This window comes from Manacus vitellinus, unplaced genomic scaffold (genome assembly GCF_001715985.3).
Source record: "Manacus vitellinus isolate BGI_N305 unplaced genomic scaffold, ASM171598v3 scaffold_5_pilon, whole genome shotgun sequence".
In the NCBI taxonomy this organism is placed as follows: Eukaryota; Metazoa; Chordata; class Aves; order Passeriformes; family Pipridae; genus Manacus; species Manacus vitellinus.
Window position 1 is genome coordinate 10,051,377 of NW_021940682.1, and position 24,408 is coordinate 10,075,784.

General features: G+C 45.1%; 1 protein-coding gene across 1 annotated transcript in view; it reads left to right on the top strand.

Annotated features, from left to right (window-relative positions):
• The first annotated feature begins 1,138 nt into the window (after window positions 1–1,138).
• The window catches only part of DENND2A (DENN domain containing 2A), a 37,076-nt gene continuing 13,806 nt past the window's right edge, over window positions 1,139–24,408 (top strand). Inside the window, exons 1-14 of the mRNA XM_029963597.1 lie at window positions 1,139–1,157; window positions 4,474–4,572; window positions 5,356–6,564; window positions 7,577–7,704; window positions 10,100–10,221; window positions 12,563–12,760; window positions 14,698–14,791; window positions 16,046–16,096; window positions 18,974–19,161; window positions 19,874–19,983; window positions 20,195–20,264; window positions 20,889–20,966; window positions 21,456–21,596; window positions 23,620–23,768. Of these exons, the coding sequence (XP_029819457.1) occupies window positions 4,502–4,572; window positions 5,356–6,564; window positions 7,577–7,704; window positions 10,100–10,221; window positions 12,563–12,760; window positions 14,698–14,791; window positions 16,046–16,096; window positions 18,974–19,161; window positions 19,874–19,983; window positions 20,195–20,264; window positions 20,889–20,966; window positions 21,456–21,596; window positions 23,620–23,768 (2,609 nt within the window). The 5' untranslated portion in view covers window positions 1,139–1,157; window positions 4,474–4,501. The remainder of the gene's footprint in view (window positions 1,158–4,473; window positions 4,573–5,355; window positions 6,565–7,576; window positions 7,705–10,099; window positions 10,222–12,562; window positions 12,761–14,697; window positions 14,792–16,045; window positions 16,097–18,973; window positions 19,162–19,873; window positions 19,984–20,194; window positions 20,265–20,888; window positions 20,967–21,455; window positions 21,597–23,619; window positions 23,769–24,408) is intronic.

The following is a 24,408-nucleotide window of genomic DNA, read 5'->3' on the forward strand; positions in this document are numbered from 1 at the left end:
AGTGTTTTGTCTTCTTGGCATCCTTCCTGTTCTTTTTTTATATATATATATACATATATGTTATATATTGTTGTCTCCTCGTTGCTGTCTGTCTGTTGCATCCTTTGTTGTGTAAAGCTCTGGAGCAGAATGGTGTTACTTTTAGGCTTTGTCTGGCTGCTCGGAATTATTCATTAAAGTAACTGGAGAGACAGTTTCTGTGGGCAACAAGGAGAAACACAGCGGGTCGTCTTTCTTCTTGGAGGAGAGTTTGACCAGCTGCAGGTCGCTCCTGGTGCTGTGAAGCCTTACTGTTTATATGCATCAGCAGTGTGGCTAGTATCCAATTATGGAGCTGGATCCAATTTTTGTGAGAGGTGCAGAGTAAACAAAGCAAAGGAAACCTTGAGATATGGCCTCCAGCACGCAGCAATGGTAATACCCGTCCCCAAACCGCAGGGTTCTTTGAGGTATGTTTGGTTTATTCCCCACAAACAAAATGGCAAAGAAGGGAGGCGTGGGAGGCTTGCTGCCATCACTGCCTGATCTTGTTGGAGGCAAGACTCCAGATGTGACCTGTGTGCTGGCTGTGTACATTTCTGATGATGCAGACTACAGGGTGCTTGGTGCTCCTCTGGCTTTTGTCATCGTCCGGCGGCTGCACCAAGTGCAGTGGGCAAAGCTGGCGTGTTCCCCTCCCTGAAGGTATTCCCGTGAAAGACTTGTCTGCCCTTTGGGGGTGGGACCGTGCCTCTTTTTTGTTCACCAGTTGCTTTGGAAACATCTCGTAGTATCTGGTGAGTGCCCCAAACCAGATGTGCGTACTCCAAAAGCGTTTTGATCGGAAGTGGGGAAGAGGGCACTGGGGAAGGGGGGGGGGGGGGGAAAACTTAAATTAGAAGTAAGCCAAACAGCTATTGCTGGAGACAGATGATTACAGCTCATGTCAAGGCTGTTTCCTGCATGCCAATGATAGATCAGTAAACAAACGCCTCTTTGCAAACACAAAGCAGGCAGGAACTCTGTTTGGAAGAGAGAGGTCGGGGTAGGTCTCACTTCACTTGGTAGCAGGAAGCCCCTATCACATGGCCCTGGGAATTGTGAGGCCGGGTGCATGTGGGAGATACGAGAGGCTTCTGCTGGGAGACTTCACATCCTTCCCAGGGTCTAGCCAACAGGTTTGAGAGCTCCCTCCCCTCCCTCTTTCCTCCCGCCTCCTTCCCTGTCCTTCCTTTTTCAGTTTAATTTTGAAATGCTATCAGATGACTGCTTTGTTCCCCCAAACAATGGCAGGGATTACTTAATAAATTGCAGTGGCAAGGTTCTCCAAATGGGGCTCAGTGTCTTCTCTCCCCTTTTATGGCCTTTATATCCTGCTGCAGGATGTACATGCCAGGAGCAGTGGCCCCAGGCTGGGAGTTGCTGTGGGGCTGTGCCTCCCATTGCAGGTAGAAAGTTTTTGTGTGGTTTTTAGAGAAAGCAGTAATCGGTCAAGAAGTACCAGCTTGATGTATGTCCTTCTCGGTTTGCCTGCCAAATGAACTCAGCCCTGCTTGTTTCTTTTAGGCAGTTGGTAGGGCCCTGGTCATGTTGCATATGAGGCAGGAAAGAAAAGCATTTCAGATAATACTTCTCAGCCTCTGGTAGGTCTCCCTTCCCCATCCCTACACGCACTCCCTTGTGCTCTTTCTCCACTTCCCTCCACCTTTCTCTCCTGTCCTCACAACCTCATCACCTCCCTTGTACCAGATCGTGTGCGTGTTGGACCCCTTCCATGTACTGCTTTGTCAGAAACTCCTAGTGAGCTATAGCAGGTCACAGAGGTGCTACAGAGAGCCTGAGCCAGCACACAGTCAGGGTGGTGTGTAGCTGATCATAGCGGAGACGTGGGGAGTCCGGAGGAACAAGAGTTCCCCTTGCCCTTTGCAGTGAACTATCACAGTAGCTCTGGGTGCCTTGTGCAGCCAAACCTCGGAAAACAAAAAGTAGATTTTCTCTATCTACTGGAGGCAATTTTCTGTCACTGCCATCCCAGCTTCCTCTGGTGAGGTGTTGGCAGTGCCTCTGGGTCAGGCCTACAAGTCCTTTCTGGTGACCTTATTAACCTGAGAGATGATCTCATTACCTTTGAAGCTCATTTGGTTTTGGGATTGGCCCCAAGCAAATTATCTGACTGTTAGAGTAATTGGGAGGTACCTTATTATTTTCTGCTCTTTTATTCCAGATTTTTTTTTCCCTTCATGACTTCTGGTGTGTTTGGATAAATATTTACTCCTTTGAGCAGAACCAGTTAATGTGCTGCAATAATCCCCTAGGTGATGCTGAGAACACCATGTGTGCCTTGCTGCTGAGGGTGAAGGCACAGCCATCTGTGTATTTCCTAGGGATGACTTTAGTCCCCTAGGCAGTGGGTGTGTTTATAGGTGCCTGGCTGTTGTCACAGCTTTGGTAGCTCCTGGACCATTCTTTAATCTGTCTAGTGCAAATGTGTTGCTTTGGTTACTCCTGCCACATGTGGTGCCTGGAGGGGACAAATGTCCCTCTGGCCTTGGTTCCAAGTTCTGATGATTGTGGTGGTGCTCCTTTCACAGGAGACTCTTGCAGCACTCAGCAGCTGCCTCATGGCTTGCTTCTGCTCACCGATGGGGTCTGTCTCATCCGCTACAAATGAAGAAACAAATGCACCTCTTATTCTGTATTATCTTCTTTTTGGCCTCTCCTGCGGGAAGAGTCAGGTATGTGACTGTGCTGAGCACCAGCACACATTTGCTCGTACCCAGATGTTTGTTTTAAAGGTAGTGTTTGTTAGGGAGCTGTTGGAAAAGGCTGAGAGAGGGAGTTTCCTGGTGGAGAAATTGTATGATCTTATGAAGAGCTCATCCCAAGTGATCATTCCACGTTTCAGCAGAGCCACAGGGGCTGTGTGTGTGCTGACTCGTGTTGCTGTGTTCCTCACTGCTGGAGGCAGTGCCAAGGAGCTGTGGGCACTGACCTCGCTGTGCGAGGCACGAGATGAGTGCTGAGTGAAGAGACCATCCCTGCTCTGGGCATGTTGTAAGCCAAGTGCAGAGCAGGCTCTGTTGCAGCTTTGCAGGAATCTGCTTTGGCTGCCTGGGTGAGTCATTCTTTGGCCAGGGCCACAAGCTATCGTTAGTTTTTCATTATTTTCAATCCATAACAGTTAACGGGTGGATGAATAGATTTTGTTCCTCAGGCTGGTAAATTTTCTTGACAGTGTTGCAAGGCTGTTCTGTGTCTAGAAGTGAAGTGGGTGTTTTTTCCAGTTACTAATGAGGAAGAGAAGCCAAGGGGGTTTATTGTCTGGGAAAAGAGAGTCTGCTAAATGGTTAGCAATGAGCTGCCCCAAGTGTGTACACATTGAGTTGACCCAGAGTTCACTCCTTGCCTTAGGAACATTGCCAGTGTAGAATAAAGGGAGGGAGAGAAAACTGTGAACAAACAAAACCGATTTCCCCCCACCCCCTACTTTTTTCCTTTCTCTGCCAAAAACTTACACAGTGGAAATGAGAGATCCTTTTGTTTTTTACTGCTTCTGCTGTGATGGTTTGTTTTTTTTTTAATGACAAGAGGCACCCGGTCTTGTTGTCAAATGCCAGGCATGGTGGGGCAGCCCCTGTCAGACCAGCCCCATGGACAGATCTGAAAGGCTTCAGATTTTCCAAGTATTGCTATGGTGAGCCTGTTGTCATTGCCATGCTGTAGAGTACCCTGAGAAGTGAGGAGAGATGGTGCTGCAGAGTAACAGAGTAATTTTTCTATTTTTTATTTAACAAGAACACTGTAGCTCAATAAAAAGAAGATGAAGTCTGTTGCATTAACTGGGTAGTGGTGGTACTCAAAAGAGAAGGACAGTGACTCCATGAATTCTAGAAATCAAGAGACAAACAGACTCATTTTTGTGACTGATTTATCTTCCCCCCACGAGGAGTTGTCCTCTGAAATGAAATCAGTAGCAGCCTAACGTGACCCACCAGGGAGAAGACTCGTGGCTTCAGTGCAGTGTCTCCTCAGTCTAAAATGTTTTCTGTCCCAAGCTGCAAATGTTGTGACAGTATTGTGTGCACAGCAACCACTTCAGACATGTGGCCTTAACACAGGTTGTTTTAAAATTGTTTTTGTTTTAGTCTTCTGCAAGGGGGGAAAAAAAATCTAAATCCACCAAGATTTTGGCAAAAATAAAAGAATTCATAAAACGTGCTCCATATTCAAGTCATGGTACAGCAATTGATACTGAGTCAAAGACAATTTTTGCCCTCAAAAACTGTCAACTCCTCCCTGAGCTTCTGAGGGGTAATGCTATCACCCCTCTTCCCATTTCAGAGGGGAGGAAACCTGGGTTGTCCTCAGAGAGCTCTCATATCTTGCTTCAGCTCCTCTCTTGGATTCCAAGGAGAAGCATATGTACGTGTGTGTGTAGAAGGAAAAGAGGATGCTGAGCACAGAGCAATGCTTCTTCTGTGTGTCTGTCTGCAGGTGACCTGCTGCCCTGCTGTGTGCTGACATGATGACAGCTAGCAAGGCGGCCGATGTGAGCAGCAAGTCTGGAAGCACTGTCTGCAAGTCCGTTGAGAGGTGAGAGCTTTTTCCAATGTTTCAGTGCCAGGATGCTTTGCTTATGTTTATTATCCCTAACACAAAGCCAAACAAAGGAAGAAAACATTCTCTCTGCTCTGCACTGTCCCTCTCTCCTCATGTGTTAAAGCACACCCCTAGGTCTCATCCTGGGCTGTGATGCTGTGCATTGTATCATCCAGTCAGACTTATAATGTCCCGGACTCACAGTGCTAGAAAAGGTCTGCCCCAAGGCATGACCATTCGTGCTGATGATATCCCTGTCCATGCTTGCCCTACCTGCACTTGAAATCATCAACACTTGGAGATTCCTCAGACAAGCCCCACTGTCCCCACCCATTGCAGGCTTTTCCCAGTGTCCAACTTTGATTTCTATTCTGCAGTCCAACCACCAGTGGCACTGTGATACCCAACTCCTTGGGAAAGACCATGGTGCCAGCTCTTAATCAAAGCATGGTGTCACTGAGACAGCCAGGAGTTAAATATCTGTGAAGCTGGGGAAGAACTGGGTCTGGCTCAGGTCCCATTTCTGTTCAGAAACCTATGCTGCAGAGAAAAGCTTCGTTTCAAACACCATCTTATTTGTAATGAGAGGAGAGCATTGTGTTCTGGCTAGAAGGACCTTTCCCCGAGCATCCTCCCCTCTAAGCTCTTCTCAAGTGCTTGGTTTGAGCATCCTCTGCTGTTATCAGGTTCATGAGTAAAGCTTGAGGAGCTGATGAACTTAACCAAGGGTGAGCAATGGCGGTGAACGTTTCTTCTCTTTTTGTCTTTGATATGTAGGATCAAGCTTCCAGATAACAATACAGCAGCTGTGAAGGAATTAGAAAGACCTTCTTGCGGATTTTTGAGTGAGAGATGTTCTGAAGTTGCCTCTGTTGCCCTGGGTTTAACACCTGAAGCTGAACCAGTTTCTTCTGTGGTGAAGAACCCACTGGGAGCCTTGGAGAACTTGATGCTGGATCCAAGGCTAGACTGCTTTCAGCAGAACATGCTTAGTCCTAAAATGATTATCAGTGACCCATCTGTGGATCTGAATGTCAAAGAAAACAATAAAATTATCAAGAGACAGATAGGAGGTACTCAGAATATACGGTCGCCTGGAAAAATTGGCTTGAGGAATAAGTCCTTCAGCATCAAGGACAAAATTTCAGAATGGGAAGGGAAAAAGGAAACTCAGTCTTCTCCTCGCAGAGAGGAGGAACCAGGAGTTAAAGACGAGCACAAGATGCCCTGTGTACCTGAGAAGACGAGTGGGGAAGCACTGGTGACTCGGAAGGTGGAGGCCAAGAGACTTGTGAACTGGGAACTGGAGTGCAAAGGGGCAAGCAAAGAGAATGAGCGGAAAGCAGGAACTCAGAAAGGCACAGGGCAGGCAGCAGAGCGAAAGGGGGAAGCACAGAAGGATGAGGAAGTGGAGTTCAGCCCTGGAAAATGCAAGGAGGTGAAAGGTGGGAAGTGGGAGATCCAGAAGGAGAATCTTTCAGTACTTAGTCAGGTCAAGAAGCTAGAGCAGGCTTTGAAAGACGGCTCAGCAGAACTGCAGCCACAGTTGCCTGGTACTTACTATTCCCCACAGTGCTTGCAGGAGAAGGCAGCACAAGGGCACACTGCTCCCGAGGGCCATGAGAGCATATGTGGGGCTGAGCTCAACAAAAGGCTTCTTGGCATGGACCTTGAAATCAGTGAGCCAATTTTTGGGACTCTGGAAGAGATAAGAACTTCTCATGTGAAATCCAAGCACTGCACAGTGGAGAATGTGTACACAGAGCCAGGGGTGCCAGAGAAGAAGCCCTTCATCAACCCACTGCCAAAGCCCCGGCGGACTTTCAAACACGAGGGGGAAGAGGACTGGGTGCCAGCAGCCAGGAATAAAAGAAACTTACCCCCTCTGCCATCCATTCCTCCCCCTCCTCTACCCTCCTCTCCTCCCCCATCAGCTGTCAGCAGGAGGCTCTGGAGTGGGAAGCACAAGAACAACGCTGACCACAGGTATTTGGGCTGTGTTTCACAAAGGTGTTGGTCTTGAAGGTGGAGTTCCACCTTCCCATCTTTCTCTGAGATAGACAAGTCTTCCCCCATCATTCATAATCTCCATCATAACCAGCACCTAGTCATCTCTCTGAGAATGTGTGAGTGGCCAACACAACTTCTCAGGGGATAAGTCAAAGCAGATTTGGCCTTTATGGTCACTGTATTACATGGCTTAACCTTCAAGCCTAAGATTGAGGGATCTGGGGTTTTGTTTTGGGTTTTTTTTAGCAGAAAATCTATTTAATTACAAAATGACCACAGCTGGTCTGGAACAGAGTCTGGAATGATAATCTCTAGGCTCTACCACAGCATTTTCACAGTTTGTAGTAAACCTATTCCTCTAACTGAAGCTGGCATGTATATATTCTTCTGGAGTGCTTTCTTACCTTTTCTTCCCTCCCACATGATTGCCGCAGATTTTTGGGATGGGGAACATAAAATACACAGCTTTCCTATTGCCCTCTGTGTAAACTGTCACCTGAAAATTCCTGGCTCGGTTGCAGAAAGGAAATCAAAACTTTAGGTTTGTTCGTGGAGGACACTTAAATGGTTTTACCTTTTTTACCATCCTGCATGCAAATATTGTTTTCCTGTGCCACTCAGATTGCTGATTTTGGGCCTCCCGTATTCCTGTCAAGGGTGGGATCTGTGCTGTAAATGGGATCTCTCATGGCCTCAAGTTCTGTGCAGTGTCACAGGATGTGTCACTTAACACTTGCATCTTCACAGTGTACTATTGCCATGACAACCCAGCTTCTCTATGGCATCCCCAAATTGCCTTTATTTGTGTGGCTGTTAAAAAACCAAGTGCTTTTCCACGCTTTATACGGGATGAGGCTGTGAAACGTTCTCATCTCAATAACTTTTCCAGCTGCGTGGCATGTTGGAGAAGTGAGTTAGCTGTAATTTGGTTACAAATGTCGGTTAACTGTGTCGCTCTGCTCCTTCTCCTCTCCCATCAATGGTGCAGGAAGTCCTATGAGTTTGAAGACTTGCTGCAGTCCTCGTCTGAGAACGGCCGGGTGGATTGGTACGCGCAGACCAAGCTGGCCCTCACACGCACTTTATCTGAGGAGAACGTCTATGAGGACATCCTGGGTAGGAACTTTGGACAGGGAAGGGGAGTTAGCTGCTAATGCTGAATCACTGAGACTCATGGTCAACCAGCGTTCACCAGAGGTGCTGAATAAAGTATGTTTATTATCTGAATGTAAACCAGGACACATTTTACACAGATTATTGGCAAGTAATAAGAAAAACGGACGGAATATTTCAAAACTCATCAGCTTCAAAGATGAACCTGAGGCGTGTGGGAAACAGCTTTTATTTTTTGCTGGTTTCTCTTCTCTGCCTTCCTTTTGTCCCGTTGATTAATTCTCACAGCTCTGATCTGTCCATTGTGAGCTTGTCACTGCTGAGATAATGCAAACAGTCTGAAAACATAGCCTTGAAGTCAGTTCCACAGCTCAGGAATAGGACTGTGTATGGCTTCAGGTGCTATTGCAATTATGAAGCTAAGTCCCACAATCTTTGAAATTGAGATGGTGTTTTTTAATGGCCTTTGATGGAACACAGAATAGAAGCCTCCCTCTTGAAAAAGCCTTAACGAGTTTTCGTAGCTGTAGGCTCTTGGCTGAGTTCAGCAGAATGGGAAGAATGGGTGCATCGGCTCTTGCCGTGCAGCTGAAATCCTACAAAGGTGGTCTGTGTTGTTCAGCATGGGAGGAGCTGCTCTTTCTCAGGAAGAGGCCAGGCACTATTATTTTGATATGAATAAAATCTGATCATACTTGATGAGGAAGGTCTCTGAAGAGAATTGTGTTCCTTTGGGACTGGTGGCAGACAAGGTAGTTCCAATCCATCCTTTTTGACATTTTTGAAGCTGTCGGCCTCATTTCTGGGGCTAAGGGCCTTGTGTTTGCTTTTTTTCTTCTCTTTATTTGGAGGCCCAAAGGAACAGGGAGTTTCCGAGCAGCTGCTGGGGGGGTTTTATGTTGGGGCATGATGGGAGGTCTCAGAAACCACTGAGTAAGGGTCACCTTGTCAGCTGGAATAACATGGATAGCATTACAGAGTGGCTGTAAAGGCAAATCCGTCTATTCAAACACAAGAACACCCCTGTGTCCCAAGCTTGCAGGGAACTCAAACACCAGCCTGAAATTCCTCTCCCCTCCAGCTTTCAGTTACAAAGATTAGAAGAAAACAAAGTTATGGGTAATTGTCAACTAATAGAGTATGTTTGTTTTTTAATTTTCTTGCTGCATGTCTAGGCTTTGCCTGGAGTCAGTGATCTTTAATTGGTTCCTGTGATCCTGGTGGTGTTACCGTAGAAGCTTGGGAAAAGGAGTGGACAGGGGTAACTCAAAAAAAGCTGCAGTTTTGTTTTTCACAAGACCACAGACAAGTTTAATCCACATAACAAACAAGATGTGAAAATCACACCAATGGAGGGGGAACCAAGACTTCAGCCACAGGACTTTAGTGCTGACCCTCAGATAATCATGTGTGTCCAAAAGGGCATGCAAGCACACACATTCATATGTGTGATTTAGGGAGGGTTTAGCTGTTGAGATAGTTATTCCATTTCACAACAAGTCATACAGATTTCCTTCATGCACCATCTTTTCACCTGTTCACCATTGCTTACCTGGAATATTGTGCCAGGCAGATGAATGACAAGGTTTATTTGTCAAAAGGAGGGAAACAGTGCTCTTTATTCTAGACTGAAGTTGATTGGACATGCCTAGCAGTTTGAGGATGGGCCAGGCAGCAGAACTCAAGCTTGTTCTTTTTTCTCCAATGTACCCAGTTACATGACAGCTGAAGTATATTTTCAGTACTGAATGGCCATTCCCTCTTTCTGAAATGCAGCATGTGAGATTGAAGCACCCATGATTGGTAGATGTGTTTGAAAACCCGTGTTGTATGATAGACATCCATGTTCAGAGAGTGGATTAAATCTTTCTTCAGTAAGCCCAAGAGCAGTGCATTGCTTCAGCCCCAAGTAAGTGATGACCAGAGGTTATCACTTTAGAGGGTTTAGGGGTGTTTAACTCCCCCTAAATGTGAAGCTTAAACAGAGGAGAGAGAACCTTTATGCTAGCCTTCAGCTCTGAGTTTCATTTGGGCAATTCTAAGCAGAAGAGTGGAAAGAAGGAAATATAATTATTTACCAGTGTGCATGAGAACCTCACAGCTCTTCTGGAGAGGGGAAAATGAACTTGAGGACTTGCTTGGTCTTTTCCATATGTAGTATCTGTGATATGTTTCTATGGCTGCATGTGCCTGTGTCAGGGTTTGGACACTGTCCAGCAAGCAGCTGGACTTCTAGGGCTATGGAGAGAATGAAGCAATTGTAGGAATGCTTGAGAACAGGTCTTTATGTCTGATGTGGGAGGTGGGAGAAGGCCAGCAGATCCCCAAACAGATTTTTATGGCAAACCTCAAAGATTTTCTGCACTTACAGTCTCTTGCTTGTGGCTTTTTGTGGCAGATCCACCATCAAAGGAAAATCCTTATGAAGACATTGAGACCAACAGCCGCTGTTTGGGGAAGAAATGTGTCCTGACCTTCCCAGCATCCCCCACCTCTTCTGTACCTGGGACTCCCACTAAGGTACTTTTGGTTCAAGTGGCTACCTCTCCTGCTTCAGTAGATTTTGGGTGAAATACAGGTCCTGTGTGGAAAAAGTGGACACTTTCATCATGTCAGGGTTTTTTCCTTTGTCTTTTACCACGGAGTGCAGTGAGATTGTCCTTTAGCAAAGTAAAGAAAACCCCAGCTTTCCCTTATACGAATGGTTTGCTGGCTTTCACTTTTTTTTCTCTCCAGGATTGCCTTCCCTGTAAGGGTGGGAAAACCTTCCTCCCCTCAAAGAGAGCATTTAAGAGCTTGGGCCCTGCAGTAGTGTTGGCTCAGTGTCATTGGGCAGTCTGCCCATGCTGATGCCAAGGTGCCTCTGCAGCCCCTCCCTTAGGATGCATTTTTTTGCTCTCTTGTGATGAGATGAGTTGCTGGTAAGTAATGCAATGCCAGTCCCTGGGGTAGAGGGCCAACATTAGAAGGGTGTTCCCACCACAACCCAGCGCACGGCCTGGCGCTGTTTTCCTCCTTGTCTGTGCAACCAACAGAAGAGGTAAAACTTTGGTTGGCAGCTCTTGCTCAGAGCTCAGGGCTTACCAAGGCCATCCCTGCTCTCAGCCTCCCAGGCTGTTTTGGTGGATTCATGTTGTCTGTTTAGATAGTCCAAGCCTGTAACAGCAGGGACAGCATGACAGGCGAAGTCATCTTGGCAAGAACTGAGCTCAGAGTGGATAGTAGGGATCTAAACACAGCTTTCCTAACCAAAGGGTTTTCCCATGCTTTCCAAGTTGCAACTATTATTAGAGCTGTTATCCAACATTTTTAGAAGTTTTATGTGCAGTGTTTCTTGACGTGTCGCTCTTTTTCAACCAGCTTAATCAGCACCTAAGGTTTCTTTGGATAATTCAACCCTTTAAAGTGAAAATTGTTCTGTGGTTCTCAATCCATTCTCCTTGCTGCTAGTTAGATCTGGAGCAGCAAGGGTCTGTATATGAGTGTCAGGATGGAGCTGATTTCCCTCAGAGAGCTTTATAATCACCTGTGTGCCCTGATTTCCCACATGTGCTATCAAAAGGGAGCTGCAGTGTTGCATGGGAATGCCTTTCACCACAGGTATGGTTCCCAGCAGGAGAGAGCTGAACGGGAGTAATCGTGTTACACTACAGTGCTTTGGCATCTAAAAGCCATGATCTGCATCACTCAGAAAAGAAGTGCTGCAGCTCTCTTGGCAACTAATGTGTTTAAAACCGCCAAGTGCATCATGCAGGAGAGCCTGCCTAGCCTAGAGAGTGAGGGGAAAGGTTCTGCACAGACTTTCAGCCGTGGCTCATATCACTAGTGCAGAATGAGAATCTTCAGTCTCATTTTAACCTGTGACTTCTCTGTGGGTGGCAAGTGTTTTTGTGAGTTGAGCGTCTTCTTCCAAACCATCCTGAGCTAACCGGGGTGAATTAATTGGTCTGACTAATAGCTGATGAGTGTGTCTGTTGATGGAGGCAGATCATGGTGCTGCCTCAGCTACAGTCACAATGCTGCTGTGACTTGTTCAGAACTAGGTTGGATAACTCTCCCCCGCGCTTAGTGCTATATAGATAACATCCTCTGGGAATGCAGCTACAGTGCTCACAAAAAGTGCAGTTTAACCTTGTTATAACCTCTGGGATATTCTCTAGGAGATGACAGAAAGTGTTCTTATTGACAGTCTTTGTGGTGAGAAGTGGTTTGCATCTTTCTGGTGAGAAGAGTATGTGGAAGTGAGCTTTCTACCTCTCTGATGCTGTTTTTGATCTGGGGCTTTAAGAACTTTACTCTGGTACTGAAATATCTACTGTTGTACTCCCATTGAACTTGCTAATGAGTTTAGGAGGAAACCAGTGTCCATAATTGTGTGTCACGGCTTTTTTTGTACCCTCCTCTGAAATATTTGATTCTGCTTACTGTCAAAGACAGCCATACTGACAGTGCTTTTTGTCCAGTCTCACTTCTTCTCTGTTTCTCCTGGCTAGCTGCTCCTTATCCCAAATGTTTGTGGTCAGTTGGTTGGTTAGCCTTGTCCTGTTTACGATCCCAGCCTCTGGATTACCCAAGTCCTGGGAGATGTTTTTTCACACTGGAGCAAGGCTTCTTGGCCAAGCCCTGAGGTTGTGTTTGGTTTTGGAATGAATATGAGATGGTTAAGTTGCTGTTAAGATGGTCAAGATGATCCAACCAGGCAGATGGGTGGGTTTCTTGCATGTGTAGAAATCTATGGGCACTCTTGTTTTGACAACTGAGTGCTGTGGCTACCCCACTGGATTTACTGTGGTGACAGTTAGCAATGAAGCAAAGATACATGAGGTACTGTGGTCATTCATTCCTTCTCCTTCATTTCCAGTTGCTTTCCAAACCCATTTTTTTCCGACAAAACTCGGAGCGTCGGAGTTTCAAACTGCCAGACATAAGGAAACTGAGCCGTGATGGGACTGGGTCACCATCCAAAATCAGCCCTCCCTCAACCCCCAGCAGTCCAGATGACACCTTCTTCTCCTTGGGAGACTCCCAGAATGGCAAGAGGAGAAGGAAGATTCCCAAGGTAAATACAGGTCTTTGTCTTTTTTATTTGGCTTCTTCCAGGCAGGAATGTTAGTATGAGACAATGTTTTCTTTAGTTCCCAATGTGCCATCTCTGCAATATTGCTCTTGTCCTGGCTGTTGACTTGTGTTTAACCCCCTTTCTGCCTGAAGGAGAAGGCACACAAACATGTCTGCAAGTTTTGAAGAAGTTATTTTTCAATCTGAGACTTCATGATTTTTGGGAGAGATAAAATAATAAGCAAAAAAAAAAAAAAAAAAAAAGGATTGTAATTTTGGGATAAAAATGGAAGTATATTAGAGGGGAAAAAAGCAGCTAATATTTTTGCAGAAGACATACCCCATCATACTTCCCTCTGTGCTTCCTGGATAGGACAGTCAGAAATTGTCTGTGTGTTGTATGTTTGTTTCCTCCTCAAAATCTGTTGTTCTTTACTCGGTCTGATTCATGCACTGGCTGTTTCTAATTCAAGATAAGGTGTGACTGGAGGTGAGCAATGAACATACTGACATTTGAGTGACAAAAGGACTTGTCTACGAACATTTTCTGCAGCGGTGTTTCCTACTTCATATTTAGATACAGTATGACTCTGTTTCAATTTTATTTTCTTTCAAATCTGGCAGGATGTGTATTCAGTCCAAATGAGGTTTGGCAGCAGTCTATCTATTGAATGTTTCAAAGACACAGTTATAAAAACACAGTTGCTTATCCCAGTCTTTGCTGGACAAGCAGAGGCTACCAGAGTTTGTCTGTGGTGATCTTTTTCCAAATCCAGAGTTTTCATTTGGGGAAAAAGGGATGTGTTTGTATATGGTCTTTGTGTCCTGGTTGCCAGATCTGTGTTCATGTTTGCATACCTGATTTTTGAATGCCCTCTCTGTATACCTCAGCCCTTCAGAAATGAGCCAAAGACTGCAAATGTCTCAGGTTTTCCTTCCCAATATGCCTACACACCTGTGCAGGTGCTTGAGCTCTATCGGTGCGTTCACAATGTGTGACTTTTATGTCAATTGAAAAGAAGATTACAAGGATTTACTTACCAGACTGTGCCACTGAGCAGTCTTGCAGACCAAGCTCAGAACTGAGGTTTGCTGTGACCAGTGATAACATCGACCTGAGACTTGAGCTGGTCATCTAGATGGAGGCTCTACTTCCACATCAGATTATCCTGCCTCACACTTAAATATTCGGATTCAGAGCTCCCTATAGTATGTGGTGGGCCTGTCTTACCTTGAGGTCTCAGGACATGTGTGCAGGGATCACAGACTTTCTGAAATAAATCTGAAAGCTGTAGCCTCCTGCTCCTGCCTGGGACCTTGCCAAGGAAGCAGATCTTCTTGGGGAATCCCGGCATGGTTCTGCTGCAATTCCCCTTCCCTTCAGGAATGAACAGAGACCAGAGGCACTGAATGAGCCACTGAGCCCAGCTATGCCCAACACTAACATCCTCTCTCCTGGTCAGCTGGGAGGCCAGGGATTAAAGGATTTGCAAAGAAAACCACTGGTATAAAATACTTCAGCATTGCTGACCGCCACCCATCTCAGTTTCTTCAGTCATCCTCCAGCCAGTTTTCTGCTTCCAAACCTGCAGACCAGGACAGGTTTCCAAGGGAACCTCTGGTCCTTGGAGTGTGGATCACAGTATGAAGAGGTGGACACTGTCAAGCTCATGTGGCCACAGTGTGGAAGGCACTAAAACATGACCTTTCATCAGGGCTTGTTACCTTGGGCTCCTGCTGTACCCGCTTCTGTACCAGAGTGAGTGTGGCCACTGGCAGCACAGGATGGACCCTGGTGACTGTGAGCTCTGGGCCATCGAGGGAAGACTTTCAATATGGCCAAAGTTGGGAAAAACAGAGCACTTTGCATGAAATTCTAACTTACTTTATTGACTGCAGAGGAAAATAACCTTGTTTGTTTGTGTGTTTGCTGAGCAGCTTGTGTTGAAAATCAATGCCATTTATGAGGCACGGAGGGGAAAGAAACGTGTCAAGAGACTGTCGCAGTCTACAGAGAGCAATTCAGGGAAAGGTAAAGGAACTTTGAATCATGATACATCTAAGACTTTTTGAGAACTTGTCTTACACTTTGGGCTGGCTTTGTGATTTATGTGACGATTGCTAGCGCTTCTTCCGGTCCAAACTGAGTTGGAGTTTCCTCTCTTTTTTTTGTAAGATGAGAGCTGTTCCTCTGCCAATTAAGACTTTGATTAAAATGGAAGATTTTTGATTTTCTTGCTTCATTTTCATTCCATGGCTTTGCATGATAACCTTATAGGTCGCACCAAACATGTCCCCCCTTTTTGATGTTTATTTCTGGAATAGGCTGGAAGCTTTGGAGAGGAATGTTCTGTCCAAAAAGTCTGATTTGTTGAGATCAAAATATTTTGCAGGAATGTGTCACTTCAGTGAACTGTCCAACAGAAGACAGTAGATTTTGAAACAGTCCTATTTCTTCTCCATCCTAATAAACAAATAGCCTCAGTTAGGAGTCAGAGTTTTGAGAGTTGACTGTAGGACTGTTGCCATCATAGCAGGATTGAGACTTTCAGCCTCCCACTGTCAGTTAACAGCTTGCCTAAAGCGTTTAGATACTTCAGAGCAATTACTTTTAAACGTCTTATCTCTGTAAAAATTAAAATTAGGTCTTTCCAACACACTGTTTCTTTCCAAAACACTCCAGTTTCCAGCAAAAGGTGACCACCAGCTCTATTTGTTTTCCATAATTAATTTTTACTGTTTATCCTATTTTATAAAGACTAGACACCCACAGGGTGGATGGGTGTGTTTATATGAAATTTCAGGGGAAGCATCTCAGACTTTTTATACCCCTCTCTCATTGACAGAATAAACTATTGGACCATATAGGCCCTGAGTCAGATTCAATCTGATAGTGGGGTTTTTTGTTTCTTTTCTTGTTTTTGTCCCTTGTCCCATGAACTACTGCATATTAATCAGTATTTTACCTTGGTGTTGTGCTTATACAGACTTGGATAAAACACTGCCTTGGCATTTTATTCTTTATGCAACTCTTATGGCTGTGCAAAATTATTTTGTTGTTTGTTTGGTGTTTGGGTGGTTTTTTCCCTGAATGAATGGGAAGATAGCAAGGTGGGTAAGCTAAATGTCTGTGGGTATGTGCACCCTTGAAAAGAACAAGAACCTTGGGACCTATACTGTCTTCCCTCTGAAGCTGCCAGACCTGGCTTTCTCATGCCAGTGATAAGAAACACACAGTTATAAGCAGATTTTATTTAATTCGTCTTCCCCTTTCTTTTTTTCCTAGTTACAGATGAAAACAGTGAATCAGACAGTGATACTGAAGAGAAGCTGAAAGGTAAGGCAAATGTGTGAAGGGAGCAAATGGCTCCTGACAAATTGTGCTCTGACCTCCTGGGATGAGGTCTCTCATTTGTGTTCTGCCTTTGGAGAAGGAGCTTGTTTCTGCATAGAACACAGTGAGAAGACAAAGATCTCAATACTGCAGAAGAAAATCCATGGGAAAAGGGCTGTAGGTGCCCAAATCAAACATCTGTTCCAACTCCCATCAAGGCTCTTTGCACTGAGTTTGTAGTCAGTGAGGTTTCTCTAAGTTCAGAGTCAGAAATGAGTGACCAGGCTGACAGCAGCAGTGTTGTATGGGACTGGGTGTTCAGAAACCCATCACATGTTTACCAAGGGAGAAAAGCCACTAGCCACACTGGCTGGCAAGGAAAAGAGAATTGCACTATATAATTTATTGCTAGTTAAATTCTCCTGAACTGGCTTGCTTCACTCTGGTAGAGCTATTTAGTGTACCAATCTCCATCCTAGTCTCCTGAAACCTTCTTGTACTGGTAATCAGCCCCAGGACATGCTGGGGACATTACAATCTTATGGGAATTCGAGTGGCAAATTCAAAGTGCTGTTAGAGTTAGAATGCGAGATGGAAACTCCCTCAGATTCTAAAGTTTCCTGACTCACAGGCACACCTGATCTGGATAGCAGGTCAGTGCCCAAGCTGAAAAGACAGGTGTAAGCAGCTGTTGGGCTCTGTGTCAACCACAGTGCATTGTGTTTAGGAGTGCTCGTCCTTACTCTCTTTCAGGCTTTTAGAAAAGAAACCTCAGACTGAGCTCCCTTTTATGAACACAGCATCCCACACAAGAACTGCTGTATGCTCTTGCTCTCATCTGCATTGGGAAGTCTTTTATCTGTATTGCCAAATTAGTAAGATCAAGCTGAAAGTTGCTGCCACCACCTACCTTTTGACAGGTTCTTGGGCTCGCCTGGAGGCAGGGAGACAGAGTTTGTGCCCAGATTGCATAGAAATTACATTCACAACTGTCTCGAAACATGATGTGGTGAAGTATAGACCATGTTCAGATTTAGCTGAGAAAGACAATGTAGATGTGGCCAGGAAGACTCAAACTCTTGTCTGTTACTGGTTGCCATAGTGAATCATCATGTGCATTGTCCTGTGTTTCACGGTGACTGTGGCTGGGAATTAAGTCACCTCAAATCCAAGAGCACAGAACTCTGAACAATATCCAGATCCATACCTGGGGTTGAATGGCTGTGCAAGTCTACCTAAGTGTGAATAGGAGCTCTGGCACTTGCTGTTTGCTCTAAGTACACCTGTATTTTGCTTTATGCCTTGTTGAACTGTTGACTTTCCTATTTTTAAAGAGAAAAGTGAGATGATTTAGCGAGTCTCTTGTATCGGGAACTTCATGTGTTTTATGTAACAGACCAATCACACCAGCCAGTTACCTCTGCTTGGAGAGTCACTGTACATCATCTGAGGCACAGTAAATCATAAGACTGAGTGTCAGAGCCAGAAGTGCTGACCCTTGGGAAGGAAAAATCTTTGAAGGCAAACTCTGCCGTGATGACAGCAGTAAAATTCTGCTATCTTTAGTAGATTGCACAGAATATAAACAATGCGGATCTTGAGCAAGCTTTTCAGAAACACTCAGCATTGCTGTGACACTGCTCCTTTTGAAGTCCCTGGTGAAACAGAAACCACTTCTGAAAACTTTTGAAGATTTGCAGCCTTAGAGCAAATAACATAATAGGTGACAAGAGAAAGGAGTCTAAGCCATCTTTCCAAGGCTTTAACTGTCCAGGGTTTGTTACATTTTCTGATTTAAGAGGCACCTCAAGATTGCTTTAAATTGTACTGTCTGGAATAGTCCACAAGTGGCACTTTACCAGACAAAAGATCAAGTGTCTATATACTTTATCTATATACTATCTCTCAGGAAGCCCTGTCTCCCAAGCAGACATCTTATGTCTTTGGAGTTCCTGCAGTATCCCTGTGGTTGTTCTTGCTGTCAAAATGTTGCATTGCCACCCGCCTTCATAAAAAGCAAAGTTGTGAGAGTGTGCTGTAGCCTGTGCTTGTAGTTAATTCTTTCTTTCTTTTGTAGTAGGGGTAAGGGAGACATCATGGAGATTTAATTTGGGATGCAACTGTAAAACAAAGCAGGGGGATGGTCTCAGGGAATCTCATCTGGTCTCTTCTCAGCAGGCAGCTTTTCATTACTTTCCATGCTGGAATGTTTATTGTCCCATGGCTCATGTGTGTGTTGCAGTTACAGCTTGCTTAGCAGTTTTTCTTGTTTTCCCTTTGTCTTGGGTGAACTTGTAGAAGCATGGCCCTGAGAGATTAGTTTTAGGCACAGGAAGAACTGGCATGAGCCAGCATTTTTCATTTGCACCTCTCTTCATGTTCTTTTGTTGTCAACCTACAGCCCATCTGGTGTATTGAAGCTGGGAGTTCCCAGCATTACTCAGACAGCAGAGCTCTAGCCTGACCCAAGTGCTGTTCTTGTAAAACTGTGGGGATTGCTACCCACAGCCTCCTCTGAGCAAAGGTGATCAATCACCTAACTGTGCTGGCTTTAAAAACTGCATAAATGAGTGCTAGGATGAATGGCCAGACATTATCTGTTACATCATGTCCCATATGGATATCAGTTTGGGTTGTCTTCAGCTGTAAAAGCTATCCATGAAATCCTTCTGCTGCCAAAGCTCTTCCGGGGGATGGCACAAGATTATGGCCCGTCTCTGATGATATTTGTAGTGCATCTTCCAAATGGTTCCCACATCTTACTCAGCCATTGACAAAGCAAAGGCAGTGAGGTGATTTCAAGTCTATCCCTCAGTCTCAGTTGATGCTCTGTGCAAAAAGCCAGACAAAGTCACAGTGTCCAATCTTTATTTTTCGTAGCTCACAGCCAGCGCCTGGTGCATGTGAAGTCTCGCCTGAAGCAAACCCCGCGGTACCAAACCTTGGAACGGGACTTGATTGAGTATCAAGAGAGGCAGCTGTTCGAGTACTTCGTCGTGGTGTCACTGCACAAGAAGCAGGCTGGGGCTGCCTATGTCCCTGAGGTTACCCAGCAGTTCCCACTGAAGGTGCGCTGCCCGTCGGGAAGGTCTGGCTGATGTGTCTTGGATTGCCTGATGCACTTGCACAGCTGGAGAAGCTGCAGCTTCCCTGTTGACTACATGTTATATTAGTAACCCCTCTGCTCTGTCAGTGTTCAGTGAGGCTGAAGATAGAGGAGCTGCAGTCACCACCATAGAATTGTCATAATATCCTTCACTGATGAAAGAGCAGCTGATTTAGATCTTTTCCTGCCCTTGACTATGACTTTTATGTAGCTATTCCCTTTCTCCCCCTTTTCTCTTTAAAGAAAACTGATGGTTGGGAGAAGACACGTGTTCTTAAAGGGAAGGCACAGCTTTTGTCAATAGGCTGTCTCAATATAGGGAACGAGGAGTGGGAGAAACAGAGCCAGTGTGACAGCGTATTTGTAAATGGGATGTAACCAGAGCTCCCCTCAGACTTCAGTTCTCTCTCCACTTGCTGGAAGTTGTGTTGCAGATTAGAGGCACAATATAGCAGGGGCAGGTGCTGCAGATGCGGGGCTTGGTGGAATTGGGGGCACAGAGGTACCTTAAGATATCTAAAGATTAGGTGAGCCAGAATCACAGAAATTTTAATATCTTCCAGGCAGAAGCTTAGCTTCTGTCATCACCTCTTCATTTGTCACAGGAAAAATATTTGAAGTCATTCCATCCCCTCATGACTAATTGGAAACATTCCTTCTCTCTGTTCTGCTAGCTTGAGCGCTCGTTCAAATTCATGCGTGAGGCAGAAGATCAGTTGAAAGCTATTCCCCAGTTTTGCTTCCCTGATGCAAAGGACTGGGCCCCCATCCATCAGTTTGCCAGGTAGGTACTGTACTTTACATCCTGATTCAGGAGAAATGGATTTATCTATCAACCTACTTAAGTACAAGAGCTGTTACAGTAGAAAATTGGGCAGAACCCTGAGAGGAGTGTATTGGAAATGCAGGAATATTTTGGGTTTATTGGGTTTGTATGTCAGAGACTGTTAATGTGGGTAATGGGTATCTTGTCATTCTGATTTCTTTTTCTGCAGTGAAACATTCTCATTTGTCCTGACGGGGGAAGATGGAAGCAGGCGATTTGGATACTGTAGGAGGCTGCTGGTAATTATCCCTGGGTTTTTATCTTTTCCTAGAGATGCAGCCTTCTGTGGGGTTGATGTTACTGGCATCTATTTTGGAAAGTGGAAAGCTGCTGCTCTTCTCTTTCAGTGTGGAAAGAAAGAGCAGCAGCAGAGCAGCTTTGCTCTCTTCTGTTCAGTGCCAAAGTGCCTCTCTGAGTACCATCCTCCTCTCCAGGCATAGCTCTCTTGCATTTTTCTTACACCAGCACTTAACATTATGACCGTGGGTTGTTGTTTCACCACTAAGCTGAAGACAGGCTCTGTATCCCTTAGGTTTGGATAGCTATTGGACAGTTGTCTAACCCTGTGCTGGTCCCATAGGCTCAGAGTTGTTTCTGTAGAGCAGTCTGCCCTGCCTTTGTCATTGAATTTAGGCAGGTTGGGACCATACTGTGGTTGTGCCCATTTCTCCACGCTGTTTCCAGCGTACCAGGGTTTGAGCCAGGTTGCCATCGTCACCATACTGTCACATGTCTGCCAGTTTCTGAGCCAGCCAGTGAGATGCAGAACTAAGAGACTGGTCACTCTATCTTTGCAGTAGTTATTACTCTGACATTTTCTTGGTGGTTTTTTTCTGTGTGTGTGTTTGTGTTTGTCTTGAAAGCCCAGTGGGAAAGGGAAGCGTCTCCCAGAAGTTTACTGCATTGTGAGTCGCCTTGGATGCTTCAACCTCTTCTCTAAGGTGAGTGGGAAGAGAGAGGGGGAATTTGTGCTGTATGTCAAGAGGGACCTAAAAGTGAAGCTGACGTCAGAAGAGTGGGGAAGCTGATGGCTGAAGAAAAGGCCTGAAATGCAGTTAGCGAGGCAACCACATGCTAATTCCAGAACCTAGGAAAAACGCAGTTAATAGGAAGACTAGATTGTTAGCTCTTGCCTTCTTCCTTTAGCAGAACTACCAGAATGCAAGAGAGACTAAAAGGTGGAGTCCTGACTGAGTGTGGTGGGGAGTTCACAGTTTGTAAGCTTTCCAGTGACCTCACTGGAGCTGCATTTCTCTTGCTAAAGGAAGTTAAGGGTCTTCAGCTATACCTTTTACCTTCTTCCTTATGATTCAAGGCTCCACGGCGATGCTGGATTAGAGAGAGAACATAGATGCCAGTACACTTCATTCCTGGTGTTACCTCCCTCTTCCTGATTTACATGTTTTTGTGTCTTCATGCCTTTATTTCAGATCTTGGATGAGGTTGAGAAGAGACGAGGCATTTCCCCAGCCCTGGTGCAGCCTCTCATGAGGAGTGTCATGGAGGCACCATTCCCAGCTTTGGGCCGGACAATTACAGTCAAGAACTTCTTGCCAGGCTCAGGAACAGAGGTAAAGACCCCATCCTAGAGAGAGGGAAACAGGCCAGCAAATAGTGAAGGACTGGTGACTGAAGTTGGGACCGTGAGAGGTTCATAGCATGCACTTCAGCATCCTTAATACAGAACACCTGTTCATATGGAACAGGTTGTGGGGTTCTGGTCAAAAACTACCTGAAACCACACCAGACTAATGCTGCAGCCTTTCAGAATGATGTTTTCAGAGCATGGAGGTTGCATCTCACACAATGTGGTGTGAGGACGGTGGGAGGGGTTTTGCGCATGGCATTGAAGGACTGTGGGAGGATGGGGGGAGACAAATTGAATGTAGTTTTGGACACACTTTGTTTTGGGTGTGTATGCCTTAAATGGGAGAGAGAGGAAAGTGAGCAAGTTGATAAAGATTGTGTTTGAGGGCTTTCAGCACAGCACTACATGAGGGCATTCTCCTCAACCCAACTGAAAACAGTCCCAACTAAATGAAATTACTGCACAGCACATGCACAGCTGGTTAAAAAGGTGCACTCGAGGAGCAGAGTCCCAGTGGTGTGCTGTCAGGCTGTGAGAATGTTTTGGCTGGTTTGTGTCTAGGATCCTTGATGTTTCATTAATAATCTGGTTGATGGAATAAACTCCACATTTACACAATACAGTATTGGGGTGGGTTGCAGGTACACTGGAGAATAAGGGATTAAAATTCAAAGTGACCTCTCCTAAATTCCAGAAACATGTTCAAGTGTTCAAGAAATGCCTGGATGTAGCACTTAGTGCCATGGTCTAGTTGACAAGGTGGTGATCAGTGAAAGATTGGACTCACTGATCTTAGAGGTGTTTTCCAACCTAAATGATTCTGTGATTCTGTAGATTGAAGATTTGGTGTGAACTTCAATATGGTCAAGCACAAAATGCTGGGAGGAAGAAAGGAGTAGTCTAACACGACAGGATAGTAACTGAGTGAACAGCAGTATTTCAGAGAAGGATCTGGTGGTATAGTGGGCCATAAAGTGAGCAAAAGTAATAGTGTGGCATTATTTAGACAAACTCCTTCATTGTGAAAGCAATTTCAAGTGATGAATAATAAATGAAAGCAGTAATAAATAAAAGCAATTTTTCTGCTTTCCAGCATCAGTGAAAATTTATTCAGAGTACCATTTTCCAGAAAATGCAACCACTAGAAAAAAGCCCCAGAAGAGTGGTTCTGCTTACTAAGTGTTCTAGAAAATACTGGCAAAGCTTGAGAAAATTGTTTGCTTAATATAGAAAACAAAGGACAAAGAAGGACGTGATAACCTTTTAACAGAGAGGAAGGTGACCAATTGTTCTGAGTGACAACAAGTAATTGAACTAATTTGATGCTGACATGTTTCAGCTGCAGGTTTGGTGTTGGTGAGGGTAGTTCAGAACTAGAGTAATTTTCTTGTGGGATTTATGAAATGTGTGGTGTTGGAGGCTTTCAAAAACAATTTAGATAAGCATCTGTGTAAGATAAGGAGTATGAAGTGCTAAGGTGCTGTGACAGGCATTATTTAAGTAGATATGAACAAAGAAAAATACCCAGAGGCTGCTCTTTTCTGTAACTGATATAAAAAATTTATAGTCAGTAGGTTAAGCATCCAGATTCTTGCAGTAAAAAAAAAAAAAAAAAAAAAAAAAAATTGTAACTGTAAAATCAGACTGTAGATTTGAAAGGCTCCGTGATATTCTGCTGCTTGAATGCCAGAAAGGCTGAAAGCCGCTCCTAGCTGGACACAAACTGGTTTTCCTCCTTATGAAGAGCTCCTTGTCCTCAGTCCAGTAGGGAGAACTTGTGGTTGATCTCGTGCTGTGCCTGTTGGAGTGGACTCTGGGTTGTCTTCATCTGGAAGAAGGATTTATGGGAGGTCTTTGGACAGACTGTGTTTGAGGACTTAACGCTGTGTGGTGTTTGCCAGCACAGGCAGTGAGGCCTGTTTGCTGTGAAAATACCTGTTGGCTCCTTGCTTGCCAAGTCTGAGTGGGCAGCAAAAACTCACTTGTGGTCTTTTTGTCCCCAACAGGTCATTGAGCTTCGGCGGCCTCTTGACTCCAGGCTTGAGCACGTTGATTTTGAGTCCTTGTTCACATCCCTCAGCGTGCGGCATCTGAGCAGAGTCTTTGCCTCCCTGCTGCTGGAAAGGAGGGTGATCTTTATCGCAGACAAGCTCAGGTACCCTCTTGCATTTCCTTAAAGAAAATGCTGCCAAGGAAGGGAGGCTGGGAAGACTGCAGTCAGTAACTGATCTCTCTGCTTTGTTCTTTTTCCTCTCTGCTCTTTTCCAACTTGGTCATGATGTGAGTAGGGCTGTTCTTCCTAGGAATGGGGAACTTAGGCCATGAACTATAATTTCATTTTTGCAGTTTGCAAAATGTGTGCTGCTTCTCATTCCCAAGGAGAACCAAATTCCACTTCCTCCAGACAGTTTCAGAGCAGATCCCAGTGCTAAGGAAGCAAAATCCCTCCTTTTGCTCCATGGTGCTGCAGTGTTCCCTGCTGAGCTGTTGCTGGGATTTCCAGGGATCAAGCCTTGGGCAGAGATGACTGTCCCTTCTAAGTTGCTCCCTGATGTCACAAAATCTTCTTAAATTTTCAGCTTGTATTTTAATATTGGTTTCTAAAGATGTTTTTCTTATGGGGGATGAAAGCAAAGGATGCGATGAGGGGAAGTGAGGCAGAGGATTTCCCCCTTCTGTTTTGAATCCGCTCAATTTGATTTTTTAAAAATTTATTTGTTTGCTCTCCTAAATTATAAAAATGGGTCCAGGTTTCTTTAAGATCTTGTGCAGCTGCTGGCTGGCAGCTCTCCAGC